At 46.4% G+C, this 24,193-nt stretch overlaps 1 protein-coding gene across 4 annotated transcripts; it reads right to left on the reverse strand.

Moving 5' to 3' along the window:
* Positions 1 to 817: 817 nt before the first annotated feature.
* LAS1L (LAS1 like ribosome biogenesis factor) lies at positions 818 to 20,448 on the reverse strand. Of its 4 annotated transcripts, none has more exons than XM_038587578.1 (14): positions 20,114 to 20,448; positions 19,263 to 19,388; positions 18,235 to 18,304; positions 17,365 to 17,446; positions 16,240 to 16,524; positions 15,719 to 15,765; positions 14,750 to 14,859; positions 12,856 to 12,941; positions 12,428 to 12,478; positions 11,956 to 12,162; positions 11,464 to 11,611; positions 6,027 to 6,520; positions 3,091 to 3,238; positions 818 to 1,181 (listed from the first exon to the last, which is right to left on the reverse strand). In XM_038587578.1, exons 1-14 carry the CDS (start codon positions 20,302 to 20,304, stop codon positions 1,049 to 1,051), a joined length of 2,178 nt encoding a protein of 725 aa, XP_038443506.1. In that variant the 5' UTR covers positions 20,305 to 20,448; the 3' UTR covers positions 818 to 1,048. The 4 variants fall into 4 exon arrangements, with proteins under 4 accessions (XP_038443506.1, XP_038443505.1, XP_038443508.1 ...); XM_038587577.1 differs by having other exon boundaries at positions 3,091 to 3,241; XM_038587580.1 differs by lacking the exon at positions 19,263 to 19,388 and having other exon boundaries at positions 3,091 to 3,241.
* Positions 20,449 to 24,193: the final 3,745 nt, after the last annotated feature.

The raw sequence follows: 24,193 nt of genomic DNA on the forward strand, positions 1-24,193 counted from the left end.
CCCACTTTCTTTCTTGTTTAGCTATTACTCTCCCCAGAGGATGGATAACACTGTAGCATCTTGACCTCAATCAACCTTCACCCGGAAAATATAACCCTGAGAAAAACAAAGAACTTGTGGCACAACAGAGATCTCTTAGGGTACTTAGCAGATCTTCAGGTTATGATTGGTGAATTTGTCTTTTCTCACCAGGTAGAGGGCTCTAAGGAATATAAACATTTATTCATCCCTGTCTCCTGGCAGCTCTGAGCTGGCAGAGTAGGCACTCTTGAGTATCTGACGAACTGGGTGATCACAGAGAAGGAGCTCTGGATCAGTTCATAAGATTTTTCTCTGGCTTCAGTGCCTACCACAGTAAAGTCCACTCTATTATTTCTAGGCCAAAGGAGTGGGGAACAAAACAACAGAGGTTTCTTTTCGTTTTTCAATTGCTGTTTAGTGCCCAATGAGGGTAAGCAAGGAAATGAGCCAAAAGCCTGCTAGGTAGCATCAGGAAGCCTGGGTCTGTCAGTGAGGTTCTGAGCAGATTCACCAGATGCTGGCTGGGTTCTATAGCGATGCCTGTCTTCTGGAACCCAATGCTTCTAAGTGAGTTGGCCCCATTCTACAGCTGAAAGGAGTGAAAGTGGTTTGAATCAGGAAGTATGTATGGGGCCTGGTGGTGAAAACAATTAGGGGCAGTGGGCCCAAGGGGCCATAGGACCAAGCTTCTGCTTAAAGTCCTATTATGATCCCAACTTCTCCAAGGCCCCCCAGAAAAAGGCGAGTATACTAATCTGCCCCAGCACATACTCACTTATCTTACAAACACCAAAACTAACAGTTGCCTGTTTATTGTTTTTTAAAACAAAATTTAAAAAACCCAAAACATTCAAAATTCCATGGTGGCAAAAAGCTGAGCTGATATGGCTGATGTGGGCTGTCTCCCAGGTTGTTTAATAGAGCATCAGGTGCACTGGCGGGGGCCAGGAGCGGGGGGTACAAAAGAGGCAGGGAATGGGCTGTTTTCCCAGCAGGGCTGGATAAACACTTTGCAACAGAGTGGGTGTCAGAAGAGCTGCAGGCCAGTTTTGAGTCCATGCAGCTGGCCCTGGCTCCAGAGAAGGCCCTCCAAGTTGCTGCTGCCATTGCTACTGTTGCTACAGTTGTCACTGCCCACGCCACAGCTCAAGCCACGGGTGCTGTAGAGAGAGAAGAGGGTTCAGTCAGGGAAGGAGGCAGCTTTGGACTCTGGAAGGGTTAAGGGTGCTTGACTGATCTATGTATATGGAAAGAGCCCACCCTCCTGCTTGGTTTTACAAAGACTATGGAGGAAATCTGAGAAACTACTTCAGATGGGCCCCAGGGGTAGTTCTGCCTTCCCCTCAATTGAGAGGAGGGAAGGACACTTTTCAAATGAAGCTTTATTCAGAGCCCTAGTATACAAACCAGATGAAAGCAGAACTTTTTGGGTCAAGGCAGGGGGGAGGGCCCATACCACCCCACCACAGTGGCCAGCTTAACAAGTCTTTTCCTAAGGTCCTAGATGTTGGGGTCCCAGAGGACCCAGGCTGGATCCCTCCCACCCCCAACAACTGGTTAAAGGGTCCAAGGCCAGCATTGGGCTACAGAGCTAGGCCCAGATCCCATCCCAGGATTGCAAGATTGCTCTAGGGAGAGAACTGCCCTCCCTGCCCTGGTGCTGCTCAGAACACTCTTGCTTCCCCCTGCTTCCTGCATGTAAAAGGTCCTTCCAGGTAGATGAGGGTGACAGCTGAGAGCAAAGCCATCATCCTTCCCATCAGGCAGATCCATGGTTACACTAACTGCAGCTGAAAAAACCCTTAGAGATGATCCAGTCCCATTCCCTCCTATAACCCACCATCTTACAGACAAGGGAACTGAGGCCCAGAGATGAAAAGGGACGTGCTTAAGGCCACATAGCCAAGTCAGGGATGGAGCTGAGACAAGAAGCAAGAGTGGGCATGCCTGCTCCAGCAGAGGAAGCCTCCCTACTACATGGGATGTGGGAACTGCGCTGAATCAGCTTCCTTCTGGAATTAACAGCTCTACCTGCCCATACTTGATACTCTTATGCTCATCAAGCCAGCCATACCCAAGACGAGAGGAAGTCTCTCAGACACATGGGCCCCACACCCAACTACACACCACCTAGTTTCCCCAGCTGCCTCCTCTCTTCTCCAAGAGGCCTGCTGCCCCCATGACCTGTTAAGACAGAGAGTCTATAACACTGCCTTGGGCCTGGCCTGCTGCTGGGTCCTACAGCCCTTTCCCTGAATATCCAGAGGAAGAGGGGCTCATCTCCCAGGGAGTGGACAGGCACACAGGGACAGACTCAGTTTCAGGGGCCCACAGAGGTCATTCTTTTGTACTCACAGGATTCTTCTGGTCACAATGGCCCCACATTCTGGAATGTAGAGGCCCTCTCGATGGGCTCCTTTGTGTTACCAGCAGAGCCCTTCAGTGAGGGCTGCTTGGTTCCTGGCCTCCTGATGACCCAAGGGCTCCCATGCCTGTGGTCCAGAGGCGAGTTTCGAGGGAGAGCATGGAGCCCTGGCACAGGCCTTGCTACCAAGATGCCTGGACAGTGTCGGGAGGCCTACTGATTACTCTGCATTTTTGGACAAATCTCATCCCCTTTCTGGGCCTTAGTTTTCTCCTTGGAAACAGGAGGAAGTTGTATTACAGCATTCGTTCTTGACCTTTAGGGAGTGGTGGACCCTTTAGAGAATCTGAGGAAAGCTATGAAACTCTCTCCTCCCCAAAATGTGTGCACACATACTTTCTCTCTCTCTCTCTCTCTCTCTCTCTCTCTCTCACACACACACACACACACACACACACAGGATGCAATCTGAGAGGGGTTCCAAAACAGCTCTTGTGTGGCTACCTCAATGCGCACGCCCTCAACTAGGGACTGAGAGTCCTGGCAAGGGCCCAGCCAGTGACTGGAGCTTACACATCACTTACTTAACCACTGACTGGGGGGGGGGCAAGTTACCTCCCCTACCCATCCCACTTTGTGTCCCTCCCTACCTCCTGCACGAGGCAGAGAAAGGGGTAAGACATCCTGCTGCCATTGGCACTCACCCAGTCTTGCATGTTGGGGGTTCCAGCCGCTGCTCTAGCACAGGCTGGTCCAAAAGATACATGGTGTCATAATTCTCCAGCATAAGCTCTGCTGGATCCTCAGTCTGACCTGGCATTAGGCCTAAGGGAAAGGTATTCCATCGTACATCTTCTGTGGAGCAAAGGGAAGAGGCAAGAATAGGCTGATTAGGTAGTTATTAAACTGGTGTCTACCTGCCCACCTCAATTAGTCTGCTCAGCATGGAATTTCTATGTATGTCCAGCCTTATTCCTGTTTGCATCATTTCTCATGAGCTCCTCTCTTTGAGTTCCCCACCTCTTCCATACTCCCCTATTCACTCTTTGTTGCCCTTCTTTGCCTCCATATGTTTATACACACCAACACATGCCACCACAACCCATCCCAAGTCTATACATGCCATATACACAACTACAAACATATTTGTTCCTCTCAGCTCTTTCCCACTTCCCCAGACATGTCTTCAACATAAACACAGACAAGGATATCTTCTTCAGACCTGGCTGTATCACTGCCTCAACCTTTCACCTGCTCTATTTCTATACACACATATATCCTGGAGAGTCTGGATGCCCCAGAATTATCACACCTTATCCCTAAACCTCAGAGAATCTGAATTACCTAGATTTCCTGCACATCTATAAACAACCACCCCCCCCAAAGTGTCTGAATGCCATTTATTTCTTAGTGGCCTTGCCTTGAGAGATATGCATACACCCACATAACACCTCTGGGTGGACTCTCTCTCAGAGCTCTTATACCCCCCTGCCCCCTGTAAGGTCTTATTGCCCCCAGATGTACACACAAAGAACATCCCTTATCCAGGGAAGGACGGTCTTACTGCATATCCCACTCCCCACTGCCACCTAAGTATACACACATAAAAACACAGAGACCTCCATTCGATGAATATTCCCAGTTTCACTCCCTGCCTCCTATACCTCTGATTCACAGGCATACAAGCAGGAAATCTTAATGTCCCTGTATCCCCACATACGCATATGCCCACACAGAAGCAGCAATGGAAAGAAGGGAGAAGAAAAGACTTTAATATCCTAGCCTTTCTACTTTTATAAACCACTCTCCTACCACCCCACAAACATTTCAGTTTAGAATGAACCATATCAGGCACTTCCCAACCCTCCATCTAATCAGTTAAACACTCTCTACATAGTATTATACTAAACCCTCATTCCCATCCTTATACCAGTACAATCCAATGTTTTGAAGGAAAACTTTCATGAGGTCCTCCAACTCCCTGGTACCCAAAAAATTTTCGCTGTCATAATGTCCCTGGCATTCTGGAAAGTATCACCCATGGATTAGTTTTTCATGTTACCCATAGAACCACTCACCCTGACCCTTTTACAGGAAGAAGTTGTGCCTATCTCAATTCCTTTTGCTGCCCTATTAATACAAAGATACCTTCGTACACAGGGACTACATCCCCCATGTCTGTCACTGACCTGACCACCCTCCTTCCCCATCGCTAACATCCCCAACCCTGTCTGCATCACAGACCCTGCCTCTCCAGCCTGACATCTATGTACATGTCCCTCAGTGACAAGAGAGGCTACTTCTATGGCTGTCTCACTGCATGTTCTTACACTTTTCCGTATACCCCCTACCTCTCATTACTGCCACTTCTCTTCCTCAGAGATACCTTCTGGATCCCAAGTCTCAGCAACCCTGCCTTTTCTTCGAAAAACATACATGACCCTGTGTACATTTATGCACAGATGCATAGTGCCCACTTCGTTCATAATAACTTCTTTCACAGCCCTTAAACTCTCTTTCCCTCCCTCCCTCTCTCTCTCTCTCTCTCTCTCTCTCACACACACACACACACAATCTGCCTATGTCAATGCCTTCCCATTCAATATTTACAAAGACCCCAAACAGCCCTCCTTTCCTTAAGAGATTTCTCTGCTACAATGCTTTGGTATGTCCAGCATATGCAGGCCCGCACACGGACATAAAGCACTCAGTGCCTTTATGCCCTAGCTCTTCCACATACATGTCCACAAAAGGACAAAGGCTCTACCTTTGCCCCTAAGTTCTTTTGTTTCCTCCCCTCTCTCTCCCTATCATTCCCTACCATGCCCACCCTACGCCATACCTAACCCCAGCCATTTTCTTTCCTCTTTCAGGTTTCATCATACACTGCCTCCAGTGTGTACACATACACACATGCTCCCCACCCCGACACATATACCATACTATTCATCCCTTCAGGATCTCCCTGCCTTAAGGTTCCTGTTCCCCAACCTAAACAAAGGCACTCTAAAATACATCCCTTAAGAGGAGCAGATTCACGTATCCCTACTTTATCACCTCATCTTCTCTATTCCTCTCCAGGCTTTGTCTCACTAACTTGTATGCCCACCTAAAAACCACAGTGATCCTTTATTTTCACTCTTCTGGTCTCCCTTCCACTTCCTCTAATTTAATACCCCTGGTTTCCTTTTCTCATAAACACAGCAAAATCCTGTCTCATCACCACCCAGCCTCCATGTGTACACACATATTCATTCACATATACATAGAAAGCGTTACTGTCTCTCTGATCCTGGATCACTGTGTGCAAAAAACACATGCAGAATCACATATATCCACCCACTTCTTGCTTTCTCCTTTGTATTTTGTTGCTCAGTGCCTATATCCACACCATCCCCGGTGGGGCACTCTGCATGAAGGAGCCAATAGCATGACAGTTCTTAGGGCTCTGAAGCTTACACACTATCTTAAAAAAGAGGAAAGCCAAGTGTCATCCACACACGAGGTTGCCTCCCAGGCTTGCCTCATGCTGGCCACCTTTTGCTACTTTCCATCTCTTCTCTGAGGTAGAGGGAAGCCTTAGGAGCCAGCCAGAGAGGGAAGACTGGTGAAATAGAAAGTAGGTTATCAGGCTGCTTACCAGAGCTAACTTGCCATGGAGAGCCCTGCAAAGCTCCTCTTTTATGGGCCAGGAGTCTGGCATTCTCAGCAGTGGGAGATTCCTCCCCAGTAGACAAAGGCCCGACCTCCATTCTATCTTCTTCTTCCTCCTCATCTTCATCTTCATCCTCATCATCTTCATCCTCCTCCTCCCATTTCTGGTCATCATTTTCCTCTTCCTCCTCCTCCACCTGATCTTCCAGATCTTTCTCATCCTTTTCATCTTTCTTGAGATCATTTAGGCTGCCCTGTTCCTCCTGCTGCTGGGGTTCTCCTTCAGTTCCAAAGATGGAGCCAGCTGGTTTGAGGCTCCAATACAGACTGTCCAATGTGTATGGAGACTTCCCAATGGGGGAGGCCTCTGAGCCCTCCTGTACTAGGCCTTTTTCTCCAGTCTGGGTATAAATGGAACAGATGCGCAGCAATTTCTCCTGCTCCTCATCTGGCAAGACCTGTCCCATGGCTTTGAAGACACTGAGAAAAGGGAGGAATGGGGTAAGAAAGATTCAAAATCTCAACTCACTTTATACCCCAATACTCCACTCTCTTGAGTTTCCAGACTTGCGTCTGAAAGGCAGTGCAGAAGAGCAGACAGAAACAAACACAACCAGGACCCTGAACAATCTCTGTGATTTATCTCTGTGGCTCACTTCTATTCTCAGTAAAATGAGGATAATAATGGCACCCAACTTATAGGGTTGTTGGAAAGAGTACATAAGTAAGGTAGCTCACATAGAATGGCTGGCACAGTGCCTGGCACATAGGGAGTCCGCATGCAATAAATGATAGCTATTTGTCTGTACTAAATGCTACAGAAATACACAAACTAGCCAATAGGCCAATAAGATTGGACATGAGAATGGCAGATCCATCTCTTCCCTTGGCCTAGCTGAGGGATTTGTCCTGAGCATCAAAGATATGCCTAGAAGTATATTGGTCTCCTTTTGCATGAACACAAAATGTGATCCCTTTCCAAGAGCAATTATAGCCCAGCCTGAAATGAGGAAAAGGAAAAAAAAACACTTAACAAGACAAAGCTAGATGTGGAAGGGAGGCCAGATGAGCACTGCAGACCTTGGGCACTACAGGAGCTGGGGAGAGGCAGAGGGTACAAGGAGGGCAGGAGAGATCAAGGGAGGGCTTTGTGCAGAAACAAGAGTGAGCATATTGTACTGTGTACATGTAGTGGGAGTAGCCTTGGATACAGGGTAAGGGCTATCCTGGGGAGCTGTGGGAGGAAGAGAAGGCTGCAAAGGTTAAATATGTGTGTTGGGGAGAGGGGGTCACCTGACCGACTCTAAGCACAGGTGATAGCTGCATTTCTGAAGATCATCATGGTGCCCCTGTGGAGGATGGTTATGTGGAGGATGGCCTGGATGGGGCAGCCAGGGGGCAGGGAGACCAGGGAGCCAGTGAGGGTTGACCTAGGGAACTGACAGTGAAAATGAGGGGGAGAAGCTGACGGCTTGGTGACTGGATGGTAGGGGTCAGGCAGAGGGGAGTTAATGATGGTAACAGTGTGCACACAGAGGATGGTACTGACAGCAAAACCACCAACAGACACAGAGCCAATAGGAAGGAGAGCTCCTAGGGAGGAAAAGGGTGAATACTACCTGTACAGCCTCATGTAGAACCAGGTCACTGCTGGAGGCATGGGTGGAGTGGGCAAATAGTTTCTTTCTAGGTGTACTGAATTTGTGAACTGTGGGTCATTCATGGAAGTTGCCATATGCTAGGCAGGCTATCTGGCCACATATGGTTGCTGGTCATTGGGGGTAGGGCTGGGGGCTAGTGAATCTACTGGGAGACTCTTTCTGCAGGGCTAATTTCATATTCCAAGGGGACACTGGCTCAAACTGAATTGATATTGGCTGGCTAGGGGAAACTCTTGAAAAGTTTTCAGCCTTTTTGGAGAAAAAGCCAGAGAGATGCTCACTATGGTCCAATAGTATGACTAATAATAAATATTTCCTGGCACTTGATATTGGCATATGCTGTTATCACCACTGTTTATTACCCACTCACTATCTCAAGCTGTATAGTCTGACCATTGAAGTGATACGAATCTTAAAATACATCCCCTCTTTGGGTTTGCCTGGTCACAGGTCAGGCTATAGGAAAGTGTGGATTTTGGACTCACAAAACCTGTGCCCGATTCCTTGGCCCACTGTCAACAAACTGTGTGACTTTTGGATAAATCACTTCATACCTTACCGCCTCAATATCTTTCTTATCAAATAAGGATACAGTATCTCCACCTTCAAAGACTACTATGTCAAATGAAATGACTTCTACAAAAAACACAGCACCATGCCTGACAGTTGCCAGTGGTATCTTTTATTTTTTCTTCTGGGGAAAACAAAGCCAGATTCTCTATTTGCCTAATAACACATGCTTTTCACAATCATGCAATTGAATGGAACATTGTAGAAAGAGCATAGGAGTAAAGACCAGGAAACCTGGATTCTGGCCCTAGCTCTAACTTACAGACTTACCACTGACTTACCACATAATACCTAGGGTAATCCTGTGTCTCAATCTGTGTAATGGGGTGATTAGGATTAGATTCACTGATTATTTGGGAAAAGTAGAACCTGTGCACAAAGAGTTATACCCAAGTAAGTCGCTGCTACTGCTGGCATGTGTCACATCCCTCTGGTATGCCTGGATTGGGAGAAGATCTCTGTGATCCAGACTTCTCCAAGACCAGCAGCTTCCACTCTGCAGGCACTTAGGATTGGAAAGTACCTTGAAGGCCACCTATCCAAACCTCTCCATGCTGCTTTTTGCATACCCCTACCCCATTACATTTCATTCCATAGTGTTTCTAGGCTTTGGAATTTGTGTTCTTTCTCCTCCTGAGATTGCTCAAATGCCCTGTCTGTCATGTTTCCCTGACCCCTCCACATCTTTTTGGTTCTCCCAGTTTCCCACCCATCCATATCACTTCTAGTCTAGAGCATACACATTTGGAGATCTGGCTGTTTGGTTCAGTTCTATCTCCTGGAGGTCTTGCCATGGCTTACTTTTTTCTCTTATAAGCTACTACCATGCCCCAAATGCCATCAGGATTCAAGAAAGACTTTCTGACTCTAGGGAGAGCTAAGGGTATTAAGAGGATCTTGGCATCCAGACTCCCAATTCATTCAGTCCCCAGACACAGAGTTAGTTGCCACCAAAGACAGCATTGCTGGCAATGAGACAGCAGAGTTCAACGATGTTTACTGAGATCTGTTTAGGCCCTAGATTTGTGTGGTGGTTTAGGGCACAGATATGGCTAATAAACCGCCCTTACCTTTGAAAAGCTAAAGTCTGATAGAGGGAAGGAGACACAATGGGAAGTAGACATGGCAACACAAAATCTCAGATTTGAGAAGTGCTTGAGAATCAACAGCATAGATAGTGATACCACCAAGTGAGATAGGGAGCAAAAGAGGAAGATCACTTCGGGATTGGGGTTGGGAATAAAATGACCAATTCTCTTTTGGTCACAGTAAAGTATCTGTTGGTCATCCACGGGGAGATGTCCGATATACAGTCAAATACAAGAGGCTGAATCTCGGGGGAAAGGCCTGAGATAGATGAAAAGATGTGGGCCTTGGCACTTTATAGGAACTAGGAAAAAAGCACAGGCATTTCAAGGAAGGAGTGGTAAATAGCCATTAATGCAGCAGACACAGCAATGGACAAGGGCTCACTGGATTTGGTAATTAGGAGGTCAAAGCATCTTTTTGGGGAAAATGCCTAATTGCAGCAGGATGAGGAATAAGAGGGTAGTGAGGAAATCAAGACTGCTGAGTGTAGACTATTCTTTTAAGATGTTTTGATGGTGGTGGCTGGGAGAGGAGTGTTATGCTGCTGATTAACCAACATGGGAATGCAGGGTCAAAGGAGATTTTGCTTATGTTATTGCTGTTTTAAGATGAAAAAAACTGAGGCCTGTAAGTTGAAGAATAAGAGGCAGTAGAGCAAAGGAGAGGTGGAGGTGAAGCCCCCGTGATACTGGTAGAGGTGGCTCCAGAGCAAAGGTGCAAGAGGAGGCTTGGAGGTGGGGGGAAGGCCATCTCATCCTGAGACTGGCAAGATGGTTAAGTGTAGATGGAGTTCAGCTGACGAGGACTGGACCACAAGTTGAGGGGCCCTGCTGGATGCTCAAGGAAGTTAGGGTGAAATGGGAGAGGAAGAGGGGCTTGAGGTGAGTGGTAAAAGTTTAGAAAAGTCAGGAAACAAAAGAGAAAGTGGGCAGAAAACAAGTAAAAAGTTCAGATAAGCAGAACTGACGCCTGGCCTGAGATTAAGAATCATACCTCTGTAGTAGCAGCAATCCACAGTACTATGTGGTTTTCCCCAGAAGAGTTCAGCTACCCAAGCTAAGGAGTGGGGGAAGCAGAAAGGGGAGGATTAATCCCGGCTCAGGGGTTTGCAAGATATGTCAAAGGATGGGCAGAGCTGAGGGTCCAGATGGTGAATGGTTGAAGTGATCAACCACAGACAGGATGGAAGGGAAGCAAAGTTGAGGGAGAGGGGAAATGGAGGGATGGAGATATGGATGCAGGCAAAGAGCTACCTTCATGAGATGCAAGGGTGAGAAATGGAAGGACAAGAGGTTATGATCACTGAGTGGGATGCTGGGATGTCAGGTTTCAGAGGTGGAGCAGCTCTGAGTGATGGAAATGGGTTGCTGAGTGTAGTGGGAAAGGAAGGTCATTGGAGTTGAGCTGAAGAATCTCAGATGGGTCACTTGAATGAAACAGATATTGCTCCAGAAAGCAGGAAGATAACTGCGTGCTAAAGGTTTCTATGAATATGAGGAAAGTGGCTCGGAGTCAGAATATGACAGAAAAGGAAAGGAAGACAATCACAGATATTTACAGGAACCAGTACAATATTCAGTTTGACCATAGCACCCAGGGTAGATTGGGTAAAGGGGAATCACAGGAGGTATGGTTATCATGATAGGTTGGGGCAGAATAAGAAAGATCTTTGAATGTTAGGCTAAGAAGCCTAGACTTCATCAGAATGGCAATAGGAAGTCACTGAAAGTTAGTGAGCATCTATGAGAGGTACACTTTGGGAAGATTACAAAGGAGACAGCACTGGGCTCAGTGTCAGAAGACTGGTTTCAATAATAAACAGCAGCTACCATTTATTGTGCAACTTTGTACAGGCCACTCTGCTAAGCACTCTGGGGGTGGGAGGGCATCATCTCATTCATTCTCATACCGGACTCAGTTGAGTCAGGTCTTAAGCTGTGTGATCTTAGGCAAGAATACCCTACCCACCCCCATCTGGGACTCAGTTCTTCCACTGGTTAGTAGGAGGGGAATGGGACTCAAGAGTCCTTGCAACAGCCCAAATCTGCCACTCTAGGGCTGTGTGGCCTCACCCTCTTACCAGATGGAATTCAAGAGACTTACAGCTGGAGGAGTTGGGAGCTGGCCCAGCAAGGTGAACCCAAGCAGGACTCAATCACCCGGGGCCAGTCAAGGGAGGCAGAGCAGTTGAATAGCCTCCAGCTCTTTCTTGCTTCCCACTGGCTTGCAGAAAATCGGCGGGCATTCCGTCCTGAGAGAAGAGAGAGTCTGAGGAGAAGGAACCAGTAAGCCCTCACCCAACTTTGTATCTTTAAAAGCTTGGCTCTGTCCCTCCCCACTCTCCCAGACTCCCCACCCTATACCTCCTGATTGCTCAAGCATTTAGGCCTTTCTGTCCCAGACCAGTTTACTTGGCTCTGAGAAAAAAAAAAGTGGAATATTTGTTCACTGCTACTGTGGGGCCCTCTTGGGCAAGCCTAAACCTTTAACATGGGGCATGTCTACTTAGTGCTATTCATCTGAGAGCTAAGGACAGTGACAGATGCTCCTGCCTAGGCTGTGTTAGGACCTGAGGCTAAGGCTAGTCTCCCTCACCAGTCTTGGTGTTAGCCACAATCAGTTCAATGGTCCATCTGAGGATGTAGGTGGGCCGGATTCCGCTGTCCCCCAAGACTGGCAGCTCAGAGAACATCCTTTCCAGCAGGGCCTGTGTGAAGGTCTGGGAGTGCAGGCCCCTGAGCAGGGGCTGCCAGAATTGAGAGAATGGCTTTGGCACCAGGATGTCATTCAGGTCCACATTTTCTGGTTTGTGAGGGATACAGATTGATGGAAAGGGGAGGCAGGGGCCAATAGAAGACAAGGAGGGAAGAAAGAAGCAGAGGCGGAGAAAAAAGAGGGAGAAGGAGGGAGACCCACCAACAATAGAGTTGCCACCACAGAACAGAAAGAGAAGAGAACAGTAAGCAGAGGAACCAGTTAGTATCTGGCAACCAAATGACTCAAAACGAAGTATTAAAAAAAAAAAAAACAGCTCTGGTTCTAGCTTTCAGCTTTGTCAATAACTCACTGTGTAACTTTGGGTCAGTACCTTCCCCTCTCTGGACCTCAGTCTGCCCATCTGTAATATGAGGATGTTGAACTAGATGACCTCACAAGGCCCTTCCAGTTCCGCTGTTCTAGCTCTCTAAGCAAGCAGCTAAATCACAATTAACATAACAAAATAATGGCATTAAAACTCCCCCACATCCCAGTCCACCCCAGCCAATCCCATCCCACTTCATGTCACCCCACCCAATTCCAGGCCACCTAAGAGTAGTCCAGCAACTGAGTAACAATGGAGCTACCTGTTCTTCTCAGCTAAGATAGGCTTCCAGAGACTATGGAATGGCACTTAGCAGCCCTTGCCTCCCAGTCCTGAGCCACTTAGCCTAACCCTGGTATTTTTGCCCAAGAAACACAATACTCCAAGACTAAAGTGAGCCCCTAGGACCATACCTTCATAGTTTATCTGCAAAGCTGCCAACTGCTCAAATGTAGGGATGAGAAAGCCATCATCCAGAAAAGCATCCAACACAGCCTCCCTGGAGAAAGAGGACACTTAATTAAGTCAATTGAGCAGTCAGAAGACCTTCTTCTACTCCCTTACCCACTCCCAAGGCATCTTACGCCTCTGACTTAAGTGGGCACAGCAGCATGGTGGAGGTAGGAATGAAGGCAGCTCTGACAGTTGGATCTCAGGGCTCAGCTTTCTGGGGCAGAGGCTGGGCCAGATATTGGGATCAGTGAGTTTTGAATAAGCATTTACCAAGCACATGCTTATCTAAGGCCCATAATGAGGGCAGCAGCAGCTGAACAAGCCTGAAAGCACAGATGGAGAAAAGGTGCCAGGGTGATGCCTAGGGTCACAGGGCCAAGGGCTTTTAGACTTTAACTATTACTCAGTGTCTGTTTCTCTTGACAGTCTTCCAGTCTTTTACCCCTCCCCTTTTTCCTGGTTACCCTCTTTCAGATCCTAGAAGCAGAAACTTTGGTGACTCAATTGCTGAAGCAAATAATCATCCTTATTCCTAGGGACCCCAAGAACACAGAAATAAGTTACAGAAGTTGAAAGCATAGGCTATAGGGGTAATCCCTCACCTCATGTAGCTCAAATGTGGGGCCAGTACGGGAGTTGTGGGCCCACCCTTGCATTACCTGCCCTACCCCAGGAAGGGAAGTGCTGATAGACCTCCCAATGACAGCTAGCTCTCTTCTCCAGAGCTAGCAGGTCCCCCAAGAGAGGCTCCCCCAGCTGACCAGGCCTAGAGAGGGAACATGAGCTCCCAAGGGGTCTCAATGGCCAGAGGCATTGTCAAATCATGCTGTCATGCTTAGATCCCTCCCTCCACCAGGTTTGAAGTGGAAAGAGTTGTCCTTTCATCCATCTCCCACCTCTTCAAGTCAGTATCCAGGAAGAGCTGCCTGCTCAGCATAAGCAGGCAGACAGTACTGTACAGAAGTACAGGGAGAGTTGTCCCAGCTGCTGAGGGGGCCTTTGCTAAAGGGTGCTAAGAAGCCTAGGGTGGAAAGACACTGATAGAAACATCTTGGGAATTAATAGTATCCTGGGAATGAAGAAGGCTCTATAGGCAATCCCAAACTGCACTGTAGGCTCTCACTCAGGCCCACTCTGCCACCTATACGACCTTCCTAATATTCTGCTCCATCCCAGATTTCTTCCACTGTCTCCCTAGTTTGGAAAGTCTAGCAATGCCTCCATTGGTTCTTAGTGGAAAGTCCCCCAAAGCCCTTTCCAGCTGAATTTAGGTAGCAAGACCCAAGAGCTAGGGAGGAGATGAATGGATAGATTCTGTCTGCTCTAGATGGAACTAAGCACTATGGGGTGTGGTGGGGGGGGAGGCTCATGGCCACACAGAGCAGGGACGTACTTACTCTTTCAAAGAGCCAGACTCTGGAAAGCCTCTCCTTTGTTCTCCCAACCACAACTACCCAAGGGATACGATTACTCCCCATATGCAGTTCAAAAGATCAGCAGCACTCACCTTATTTTTTACCTCAAACTTGGACAAGGACTAGATAGTGAAATGGTAAGAATGAAGAGCTTTTCCTCCCTGCCCAGAGCTCCATATACCATTGGACAGAGAGGAACAAATCTAACCAGGGAACTGATGACAGCAGACAGTCCTGTCTCTGGCCATTTTAGTGATTCAGAGTAGGCAATCCCTACCTGGTAGCTGGCAGGGCAAGGGGGAGGGTCATGCAGAATTTGGGTCACTCTGCAGGGATCAGGATTATCCCTGAAATTTCCTTACAGGTTGGCAAGCTGGGCTATGGAAGCCTACTTCAGTGAGGCTGCTAGAGTAAACAGCCTGATTACTTAGTTACATACCTGTTTTCACATGTAATGCCCTTGAGTTCTGCCAGGATGCATTCTACAGGTGGAGAAAGGTTGTTCCATGCCTTAATAGCCTGAGGTAAACGCCTAAATTTCTCCAGCACCTGCCAGCACAGAAGTTACTATCAGAAGGCTGGTTCAGCCAAGCAACCCTCTCCCACCCTTCAAGGATCCCTTCCCGTAGGACCTCTTAGCATCTCCCTTTTTTGCGATAAGGCAGGGCATACAAGGGTGGGCCCACAACTCCCTGACTTGGCCCCACATTAAAAAAAAATATCCTGACCTTCAAATCCCAGACTTTCTTCTCTTCTTCCTCCTCCCTCCCTACCTCGAATTCTTTATGGCTCCCAATCACCAGATACTCCAATACTAAGATGTCCAGTGGGGGCATTTTGTTGGAATTGGCCCAGAGACCCTTGGGCCCAGGAATGAGGGGAAGCAATGGATTATGGAAGAAAGGGAATCAGGAGACCAAGATTCTAATTCTAGTTCTATCACTAATTGCATATGTAACCTGGGGCCAGTCCCTTCACTCATCTGTTGTTCAATTTCTTCATCTATGAAAAAGAAGAGTCAAGCTGAATTATTTCTAGGCTATCTCCCTTCCTGCTAAAATAGCATCCCCTTAAGCTCACCTGATCTAGGAAAGTTCCTGGGTGCCATCTGCTTATCAGCTGCAGTATTGCAGGACCATGCAACCACCTATACCCAGTTGTTCCCTACCACCCATTTGGGCACATTATCCAGACTTCCAACATCTGTTCTCTTCCATTGGTGTGGAGGATCAGCCAAATTAATTCTGCTTCTCTTGTCTCCTTCCTAGTTTCTCCCTCTCTCTGAGAAGTTCCCTCAAGCTCTGCCACTTTTCTTTGAAATTCCTTCTCAGGACTTCTCTCAGGAAGCTGGCAAGAGGGAAGAAATGGCTGGGGCAAGTGAAAACAAAGTCAAGGGCACTTTTCTTACCTTGAACTGTTCCTCTTCATATAATACCAGCAGTTCTCGGGCTCTTTCTGAAAACGGAATGTGGAAACAGATAGGGCATCCCAGCTCTCTGCTCCTCATGAGATTCTGAGGCACTCTCACCTCATTTCTTTTTTTTAAGATTTTATTTATTTATTCATGAGAGACACAGAGATAAGCAGAGACATACGCAGAGGGAGAAGCAGGCTCTCAGCAGGGAGCCTGATGTGGGACTTGATCCCAGGACCCCAGGATCATAACCTGAGCCAAAGGCGCTCAACCACTGAGCCACCCAGGCACCCTTCACCTCATTTTTTAAGTTGCAAATTGGGAACTAGAATTCTTGCCTCTCCTACTTCACAGAGATCAAGGGAAATGGTTTGTGAGAGTAATTATTTTAAGCTAAAACTCACCACAAACCCAGAGGAAATGCTGAGCCAGGGAAATAACCAATGTTAACCTTAAGTCTAAGTCTTCCAGACTCATGGGCCTCTCTATGACCCCTCCCACCTAAGGACACCTACCATATAGCTCTTTATGTCTCAGAGCCTTTTCCCAATGTGAATCAACCTCTTTGCTGCCTTCGCTGTCTCCATCAACCCTGGCATCCAGTTCTACACCTTTCCCTTTATCCTTAGGCTCTGGTCTCTGTTCTACAATGTCATCAACAACAATGTTTTTATCTTCTTCCTGGTCTTCTTCATCTGTATCTTCCCTATCCTCCTCTAGCTCCCAGGTGTCTCTCAAGCTGTTTTCCAGTTGGCGGCACCAATAGGTCTTCTGAAGCCAGTCCAGAACAAAATAACAGCCTAAAGGAGGGGAGGAAGGAAAACAATATCATAGGAGTAGCCACAGGCAAAGAGCTCCTAGCAGGCCCCTAGTCTCCTCTTAAAAGCTTTATGGGAAGACCCTAGGGAAGAGGATTGGCTCCAAGAAGGCACAAATCTCAAATATCTAGAAGCAGCCTCTCTTCCTCCAGGTTATCTCTCTGTTCTTTGCTTTCTTGTGCTCACCAGTACCTTTCCTAGAAGAAACTAATATCAGTATTACAGATGGGGTGCCAAAAGTAACACAGGGCTGGCAAGTGAAGAACAGGGATCCAGGCCCACGACCTAATTACACGGCCTTTGGCGGAGTCTCTTCCCTTTTTTAGATCTCAATTTCCCCACCATGAAGGGACTAGGCTGAATCAATTGGGATGGGGTGTCTAAAGAACTCCTAGGTTCATGACATTTGATGGCTCACACCTCTCAATTTGCTCCCTACTAACCTCTTTAGGTATAAAACTTAAGTGGATGCCAAAAAATGCAGTAATCAAGATATCAAAACAGGATCAGAACAGTGTCCTGCCAAGCCATATTGGAGTCTGAAGCAAGAGGAAAAATCACTAATAGTAATTCAGTTTTTACTTAAAATTTTGGAATTCTGTTCATTGTGGGTTTTTCCGCATTAAAATGTTATTTATCTTGATTACTGAACTTTTGACACCCCTTTAAAGTTTGTGCCCAAGACAAGTGCCTTACTTGCCTCACCCTAGTTCTGGCTCTGACACCACTTAGAGATCCTCCTCCCTCTCCCCCTACCCACAGTGCCACCCAGCCCAGGCCCTTTGGCTTAAGCTATGATAGGTATACTCCATAAAGACTCACCTCTGCGGCAGTCATTTAAATGGGGCATTTTCTTGTGGGTCAACTCATGGCGAAGTTCAACAATCCAATCTGGAATATTTACCTGATTGTGAGTATAGGAATTATAAAATATTAAAGGTGGAAGGGACCAGAAAGATAAATTAGCCTGGCCTCGCCACATTTTATGGATAAAAATATTGAAGTCCTGAGGAGGTTCCAGTCTTTGTGGCAGGGCCAAAATTAGAAACCAGGTCTCCTTATTCTTTTTACTGTTCTGTTGAGGTGATTTTAAAAATCAAAAAGATAGCTACTTCCTCCAACCACCCTCTTCCAACACAGATATTCCTGTGACTGAGCATTAACAATCACCTCCAGCCTTCCTCTGCCCTATCAATCCCAATCCCTGGGTACCCTTTATCCTTCTTCCCTCCCTCCCATACCCTTTTTCTGGAAGCTTCTCTAGATAGCTGAGAACCTGCCTGCCCTCTGAGCTTCAACACACCTCACATACTCAATCAGGGCAGGGATATCAGGCGTTTTCATGCTGCTCCACTGAGTTTGTCTCCTCCCTCAGACTATCAGCTCCCCAAAGGCAGATACTGTGACTGCCACCTTTTTCCTGTCCTCACCCAGTGGAGCATTCCAGTGCTTCAGCTTCACTGGCCTACTCCCAACAAGTTGAAAAGGCCAAGCCACTGAAGATAGTAGCCATGAGCAAGGGAGCAAGTCTGCTTCTATAAGCTGGAGGCTGAGGCTCTGAGGTTCTTGCTGGGCTTGGCTGGTAGTGGTGGGATGAGCTAGTCTTAATTGTGTGCTCATATCACCCTATGCCCCATTTAGTGAGTCCTCCTGGGGAGAGAGGACTGAGCAAGGCCGTTTTACCATACACACCTCCTGAGCCAGGAACTTGAGAGGGAGCTTCACAAACTTTGTCTTCCTCTCCGAGATAAGATTCACAAACCTGGGGTTGGGGAAGAAATAAGTGGCACAACCCAAGGAACTGTTTTACTCAAACATCTTGCTGTGTTACTGACACCCTGCATTTCTACAACCTTTCTACTAACTGTTCTGTTCTGTTCTTATGATTGGTATCAGCCAGAACAGGAATATTTGCCCTGTACTAAAGCCACACAGGTGAAGAAAACACTGCTCTGGCCTTGAAAGGTCAGTCTAGGATAAAATAATAATACAATAAAGCATGCTTCACTAGATTATACGTTATAAAGCCTAAAACAAAGGACTACCTACACCGAATGATATGGGGAGCACACCTAAATGATGGAGAAGGTAAGAAGAGCTAGGGAGGGCCTCAAGGCACACAAAATAAACAGTATGAGATGAGCAGATTTTGACACATGAGAAAATTCAGTGGCAGCCTTTTTCCTAATGTGTATGAAACAGCTATAATTACTCTAAATCACTTTGTTAGTCAGGAACTCCCAGGCCATATGTCCACTTCAACTCAGCAACTTTTCAGTGATCATGAATAGAAAGGGAAAATTATTATGCTACGTAAAGATGGGAAAAAGGTTGAAAAATCCACATTAAACCATGGCCAAGGACACCAGACTAATCAGAAAAATTCTTCTGGGTAAAAGAGTTAAGGGGGAAGAAAAAAATCAAATTATCAAAGTTGGAAGAGACTCAGAGATCACTTGGTGTAAATCGCCCCCACCCCACATTCCAGAAAGAAGAAAAATGGAAGGGAGAAGGCTCTCAGGGGAAAAAAAAGAGGAATGTGTGTTGACAGGGAGTACCAAAAGCTGTCAAGTCAATCACAGAGTGACCCATACAGAGGGACATAGGGGCTTTTTGCTTCAGGTAGCACTTAAAAGCCAAGCTTTGCTTATCAAGTGCTACCCCCACTCCCCATCCCTCAACCCACCCCCACTCCCAACCCGTGCCCCTGCAAGTCTTACCTGACCAATGCCATTCCATAAAGCAGTCTAAGTTCATCAGTGCCCAAGCCACCAGTTACATCCATGAGCTTACAGCGTACCAGGTCAGCAGTAGAAGCCACTGCCAGGGGGAGTTCGTTGCCTAACCTAAAGAGCCACAGTCCAGCACCATCATAGCGGTCCTTCACCCTGGTCCACCCTCCACCTCAGAATCTAGGTTGCTTTAAGTTATTCCAATTACATAACTGGCTGAAGAGTGCAGGACAAGACACACATCAAGAAAGTGAGAAGAGGGAGGATAACGTCCCTGGGATCCAATAGTATACAGGGTGTGAGAGACTGGCCAGGGTATACAAAGGACACCTAACTGCTAGGCAATCAACCAACAATTAAGTGTGGACACACCCCCTTTCTTTCACTCTAAAACCTTCAATTCATTCAGCTAAAGAAGACTTCATTCTTTGCTCCCAACTCAATCTTACCAAGTGGACTGAGGTGCTCCCTTCAAACAAGGTTTTGTTAGCAAACACCACTCCCTTCCAACCCAATTCGACTCAGAAATCCACCCCAGAGTGTTAATCTACTCCTAAAGCCCGGGTTCAGACACCCTGGTCCCTCTGGCACCGTCCCCAAGACAGAAGAAGGTAAGGGTTAAAAGCTCAAGAATTTTAACAAGAGGGTGGTTGAGGCACACCCACTTCCTCTTTCCACACCGGATTAGTACAAAGGATTGGCAATGACTTTCCCCCAGGCCCTTGGAAAAGGAACAACGCCCAAACCCCCTTTAAGGGCTTTAGGCATTTCGTAGATTGAGGAAGAAGAGGTGAGGCGCCACCAGCGCGCAAATAGGACGTCTGAGCCTGGAGTCTTACCTACTCCTCCACACGGTGATACGGTTCAAGGCATACCGCTGCAATTTATGATCGTCACAGAACAGATACACCGTCACCTGATCCCACTCGGCTCTACTGAGCCAGGCGACCACGATACGCTGGGCCCAAAGTGGCGACGACCCTTTCTCTTTAACGCACTTTCCGCACCACGCACTCCACACGCGATCCATCCCCTGAAGACCTACACCTGGCCGGGCACCAGATTCCCACCGGACACTGGGCTCCACTGCAGGTCTTGAGTCGCAGCACTTCACACAGCTTTCAGTTCAACGTGCTATCCTCACGCCAAACCACCGTTGTGCCAACAGCCAATGGGAGAGCGTGACCCAGACGCAAACCCGCCTCTCTGCGTTAACGTGGCAAATCGGAGCACGAGAACCGGGGACCTATCTAACTACAAATCGGGGGCACGTCTTTGCCAGCCGGAAGTGCTCTTTTCTCAAAGCAACCGTGTGGGCTGCAAGCGTTCAGCCTCAAGGTTCCGGTAATCTCCAGGTTGCTAACGTGCTTCGGTCCCAGACCCTGAGGACGTGTCTAAACTGTGGGAGGAGGCATCCCGGTCGCTCAGCGGTTTAGCGCCGCCTTTGGCCCAGGGTGTGATCCTGGAGACCTGGAATCCAGTCCCCCCTCGGGCTCCCTGCATGGAGCCTGCTTTTCCCTCTGCCTGTGTATCTCTGTTCTGTCTCCCATGAATAAATAAATAATATCTAAAAAGAAAAATAAACTGCCGGAGGAATTTCACTTTGCACGCCCTTTGGCGGGCAGGGGAGTGATCATGGTTGTCCTGTGTACTGAGAATGTGGTTTTAAGTATGTTTTCATTGCCATGAATCAGCACCTGATCCAGAAAAACACTATAGACACTAAAGCAAGACTACAGAGCAAATATTGAAATATTTAAAGTTTGATTTAAAAATCTGCTAGTTTTCACATCTGTACAGTGAGGGGCTTAGACTTGGTGATCTCTAGGTTCTCTTCCATATTTGGAAATTGTAGGATTTTACCCTCCCAGCATTCCACTCTATGTCGGTTTCAATATCTACATAGGTATACTTCTTTTTTCCGCATAATTCCTTAAGATTCTGGAGTTCCTTGGGGACAATTTTATGAAACTCTTCTGATTTTATAGGTTGTCTAAAATGTGTTCAGGGTTCCATTCCAATCCTTCTCACAGATGTTATTTTCCAGTCTAATACTAGAGAGAACTGTTCATAGCAATCTTAACAGCATTTCCATGAGTAGCTCTTTTTCACTCTATAGCAACAAATTCCAATCCAGTCTCCATATGTGCTTCTTTATCCATTCATTTTCTCCCTGAAATGTAGTATTCTTGTGGTTCTTGAATGACAGTTACTCTGTCCTGAGTAGCTATGCCAACCAGTAGGCCAGGTGTTTGCCAGAAACCAGATACCTTTCTTGGGTATCTTGGCTACACACAGGCAAAGACAGGGAGAGATGGCTTATATGACCCTTAAAATCTACTCCAATCAGAGGAGCTGCCAGGTCTGAAGGAATAACCTGTGAACATTTTGGGGGTTTAGAGACTGATTCTGGATAGTGCGTTTTTGTAAAGACCCCTATCTTTCCCCTTTCATTCCCATGAAGCTGAAGGTCTCTCTACTGCATGTGTTCCAAGAAATTTTGACTAAAGTGCATAACAAGAGCACCATGTCTAATATGTGACAAATGAGTCCTGACACCTGTTGATAATTAGGGATTACTAGGTCAAAAAGTGTTTTAAGTAGTGATAGCCTTGAGAAGGCACTCATATTAGTTTCTGGCCACTGTAAGAAATATCTGCAAACTTGGAGGCTTAAAACAGCAGAAATTTATTATCTCACAGATCTGGAAGTCAAAGATCTGAAGTCAGTATTATTTGGCTGAAATCAAGGTGTTCACAGAGCCATAGTCCTTCTGGCTGCTCTAGGGGAGAATCCATTTCTAGTCTTTTCCAGCTTCTGGTGGCCACTGAAATTCTTTGACATAGTCACATCACTCCAATCTTCAAGGCCAGCATCTTCAAATGTCCCTCTGCTCTGTCTTCACCTTTTCTTTGTGTGTGAAAGATCTGCTACTATTCAGGGCCAATCTGGATAATCCAGGAAAATCTCCCCATTTTAAGATTTTAATGTAATTATATCTGTAATTAAAAATTTAAACTTCTTTATTTAAAATTTTAAATTTATTTACATGTAAAGTACCATTCATCCATTTTATTTATTTTACCATAGAAAGTAACAGTCACAGGTTCCAGGCATGTACCATTTAGATGTGTTTTGCTTGCAGGGGAGGGTGCCTTTTTTCAGCATACCACAGCCACAGGAACTATGGAATCCATCCTGTCACATATTCAAGAATACTAAAACTTCATAGGCCTATGGTGCTGCAGGACCCTTCCAGCTGTATCAATGGGCTTGAATTAAACAAGCACTCTCCAAGTCTAAGGCATTGCCTGTGAAATATTTAAGTTGATAAAATTTATCTACAAGCTACTGCTTCCCCTTGTGTGTTTCTCCATCCCCCTCCTTCTAACTCTCCACTCCTACTTTTGTACATCCCATTCACCTGAGGCAAGCTTGAGGCCCCTAACAAGCACATACCTCTAAGTTGCTATCCCTCAAGTCTCCAGCTCTGGTTCTATCTCTCTTTGGAGCCCCAAATCCATTTACTTAACTCCCTGCTACATTCAATATCAACCTAAAATAATATCAACCTAAAATATCAAAACTAAAATAATTTCGCCATAAATCTGACACCCTTCCTGTATCTTCTGGTCCTAGTAAATGGCAACAGTATGCACAAAGTCATCCAAACTTCAGTCTTTGCACTCGGACAGATTGGGGTTGAATTCTGGCTTCACCACTTACTATCTGTGAAAACTTCAGGAATATATTTTCTATGCCTCATATTCTTCTTTGTGTGTGTGTATGTTTATTTTTTATTAGACTTCAATTTGCCAACATATATAAATAGGATAACGGCCAGTGATCATCCTGTCAAGTGCCCCTCTCAGTGCCCATCACCTAATCACCCCATCCCACCGCTCACCTCCTGTTCCAATCCCCTTTGTTCATTCCCCAGAGTTAGGAGTCTCTCATGTTCTGTCACTCTGTCTGATTTTTCCCACTCATTTTCTCTCCTTCCCCTTTAATCCCTTTCACTATTTTTTATATTCCCCATATGAGTGAAAACATATAATGTATGTCCTTCTCCAATTGACTTACTTCATTCAGCATAATACCCTCCAGTTCTATACACATTGAAGCAACTGGTGGGTATTTGTCCTTTCTAATGGCTGAGTAATATTCCATTGGATGGATATATATATATATTTTTTTCTCGCTCTCAAAATACTTTATTATATGGCACTCATCCTTCTTGTGATGCTGTGAGATGATAAAATGCCTACACGATGAAATGAAGTGAAGTGAATGACACAGGCCTGTGACATAGCATGAGGCTACTGGTGACCTTCTAATGATACATCAGAAGGACGATCATCTGCTTCTGGACTGTAGTTGATGTTGGGTAACTGGGCAGGAGTTAGGGGAGAGGCCTCACTTTAATGTCCACAAATCTGGGCTGTGCTCCAATGGGTAGATCAGCTTTGGTTTGGGCAAAGGACAGCCCAGAAACTATATATATATATATATATATATATATATATATCTCACATCTTCTTTATCCATTCATATGTTGATGGACACCAAGGCTCCTTCCACAGTTTGGCTATTGTGGACATTGGGGCTATAAACATTGGGGTGCAGGTGAATCAGCTTTTCACTGCATCTGTATCTTTAGGGTAAATCCCCAGCACAGCAATTCCTGGGTCGTAGGGTAGCTCTATTTTTAAATCTTTGAGGAACCTCCACACAGTATTCCAGAGTGGCTGTACCAGTTCACATTCCCACCGACAGTGCAAGAGGGTTCCCTTTTCTCCACATCCTCTCCAACATTTGGTGTTTCCTGTCTTGTTAATTTTCCCCATTCTCACTGGTGTGAAAAGGTAGATCATTGTGGTTTTGACTTGTTTTTCCTTGGTGGCAAGTGCTGCAGAGCA

This window comes from Canis lupus, chromosome X, assembly GCF_011100685.1.
Source record: "Canis lupus familiaris isolate Mischka breed German Shepherd chromosome X, alternate assembly UU_Cfam_GSD_1.0, whole genome shotgun sequence".
NCBI lineage: Eukaryota > Metazoa > Chordata > Mammalia > Carnivora > Canidae > Canis > Canis lupus.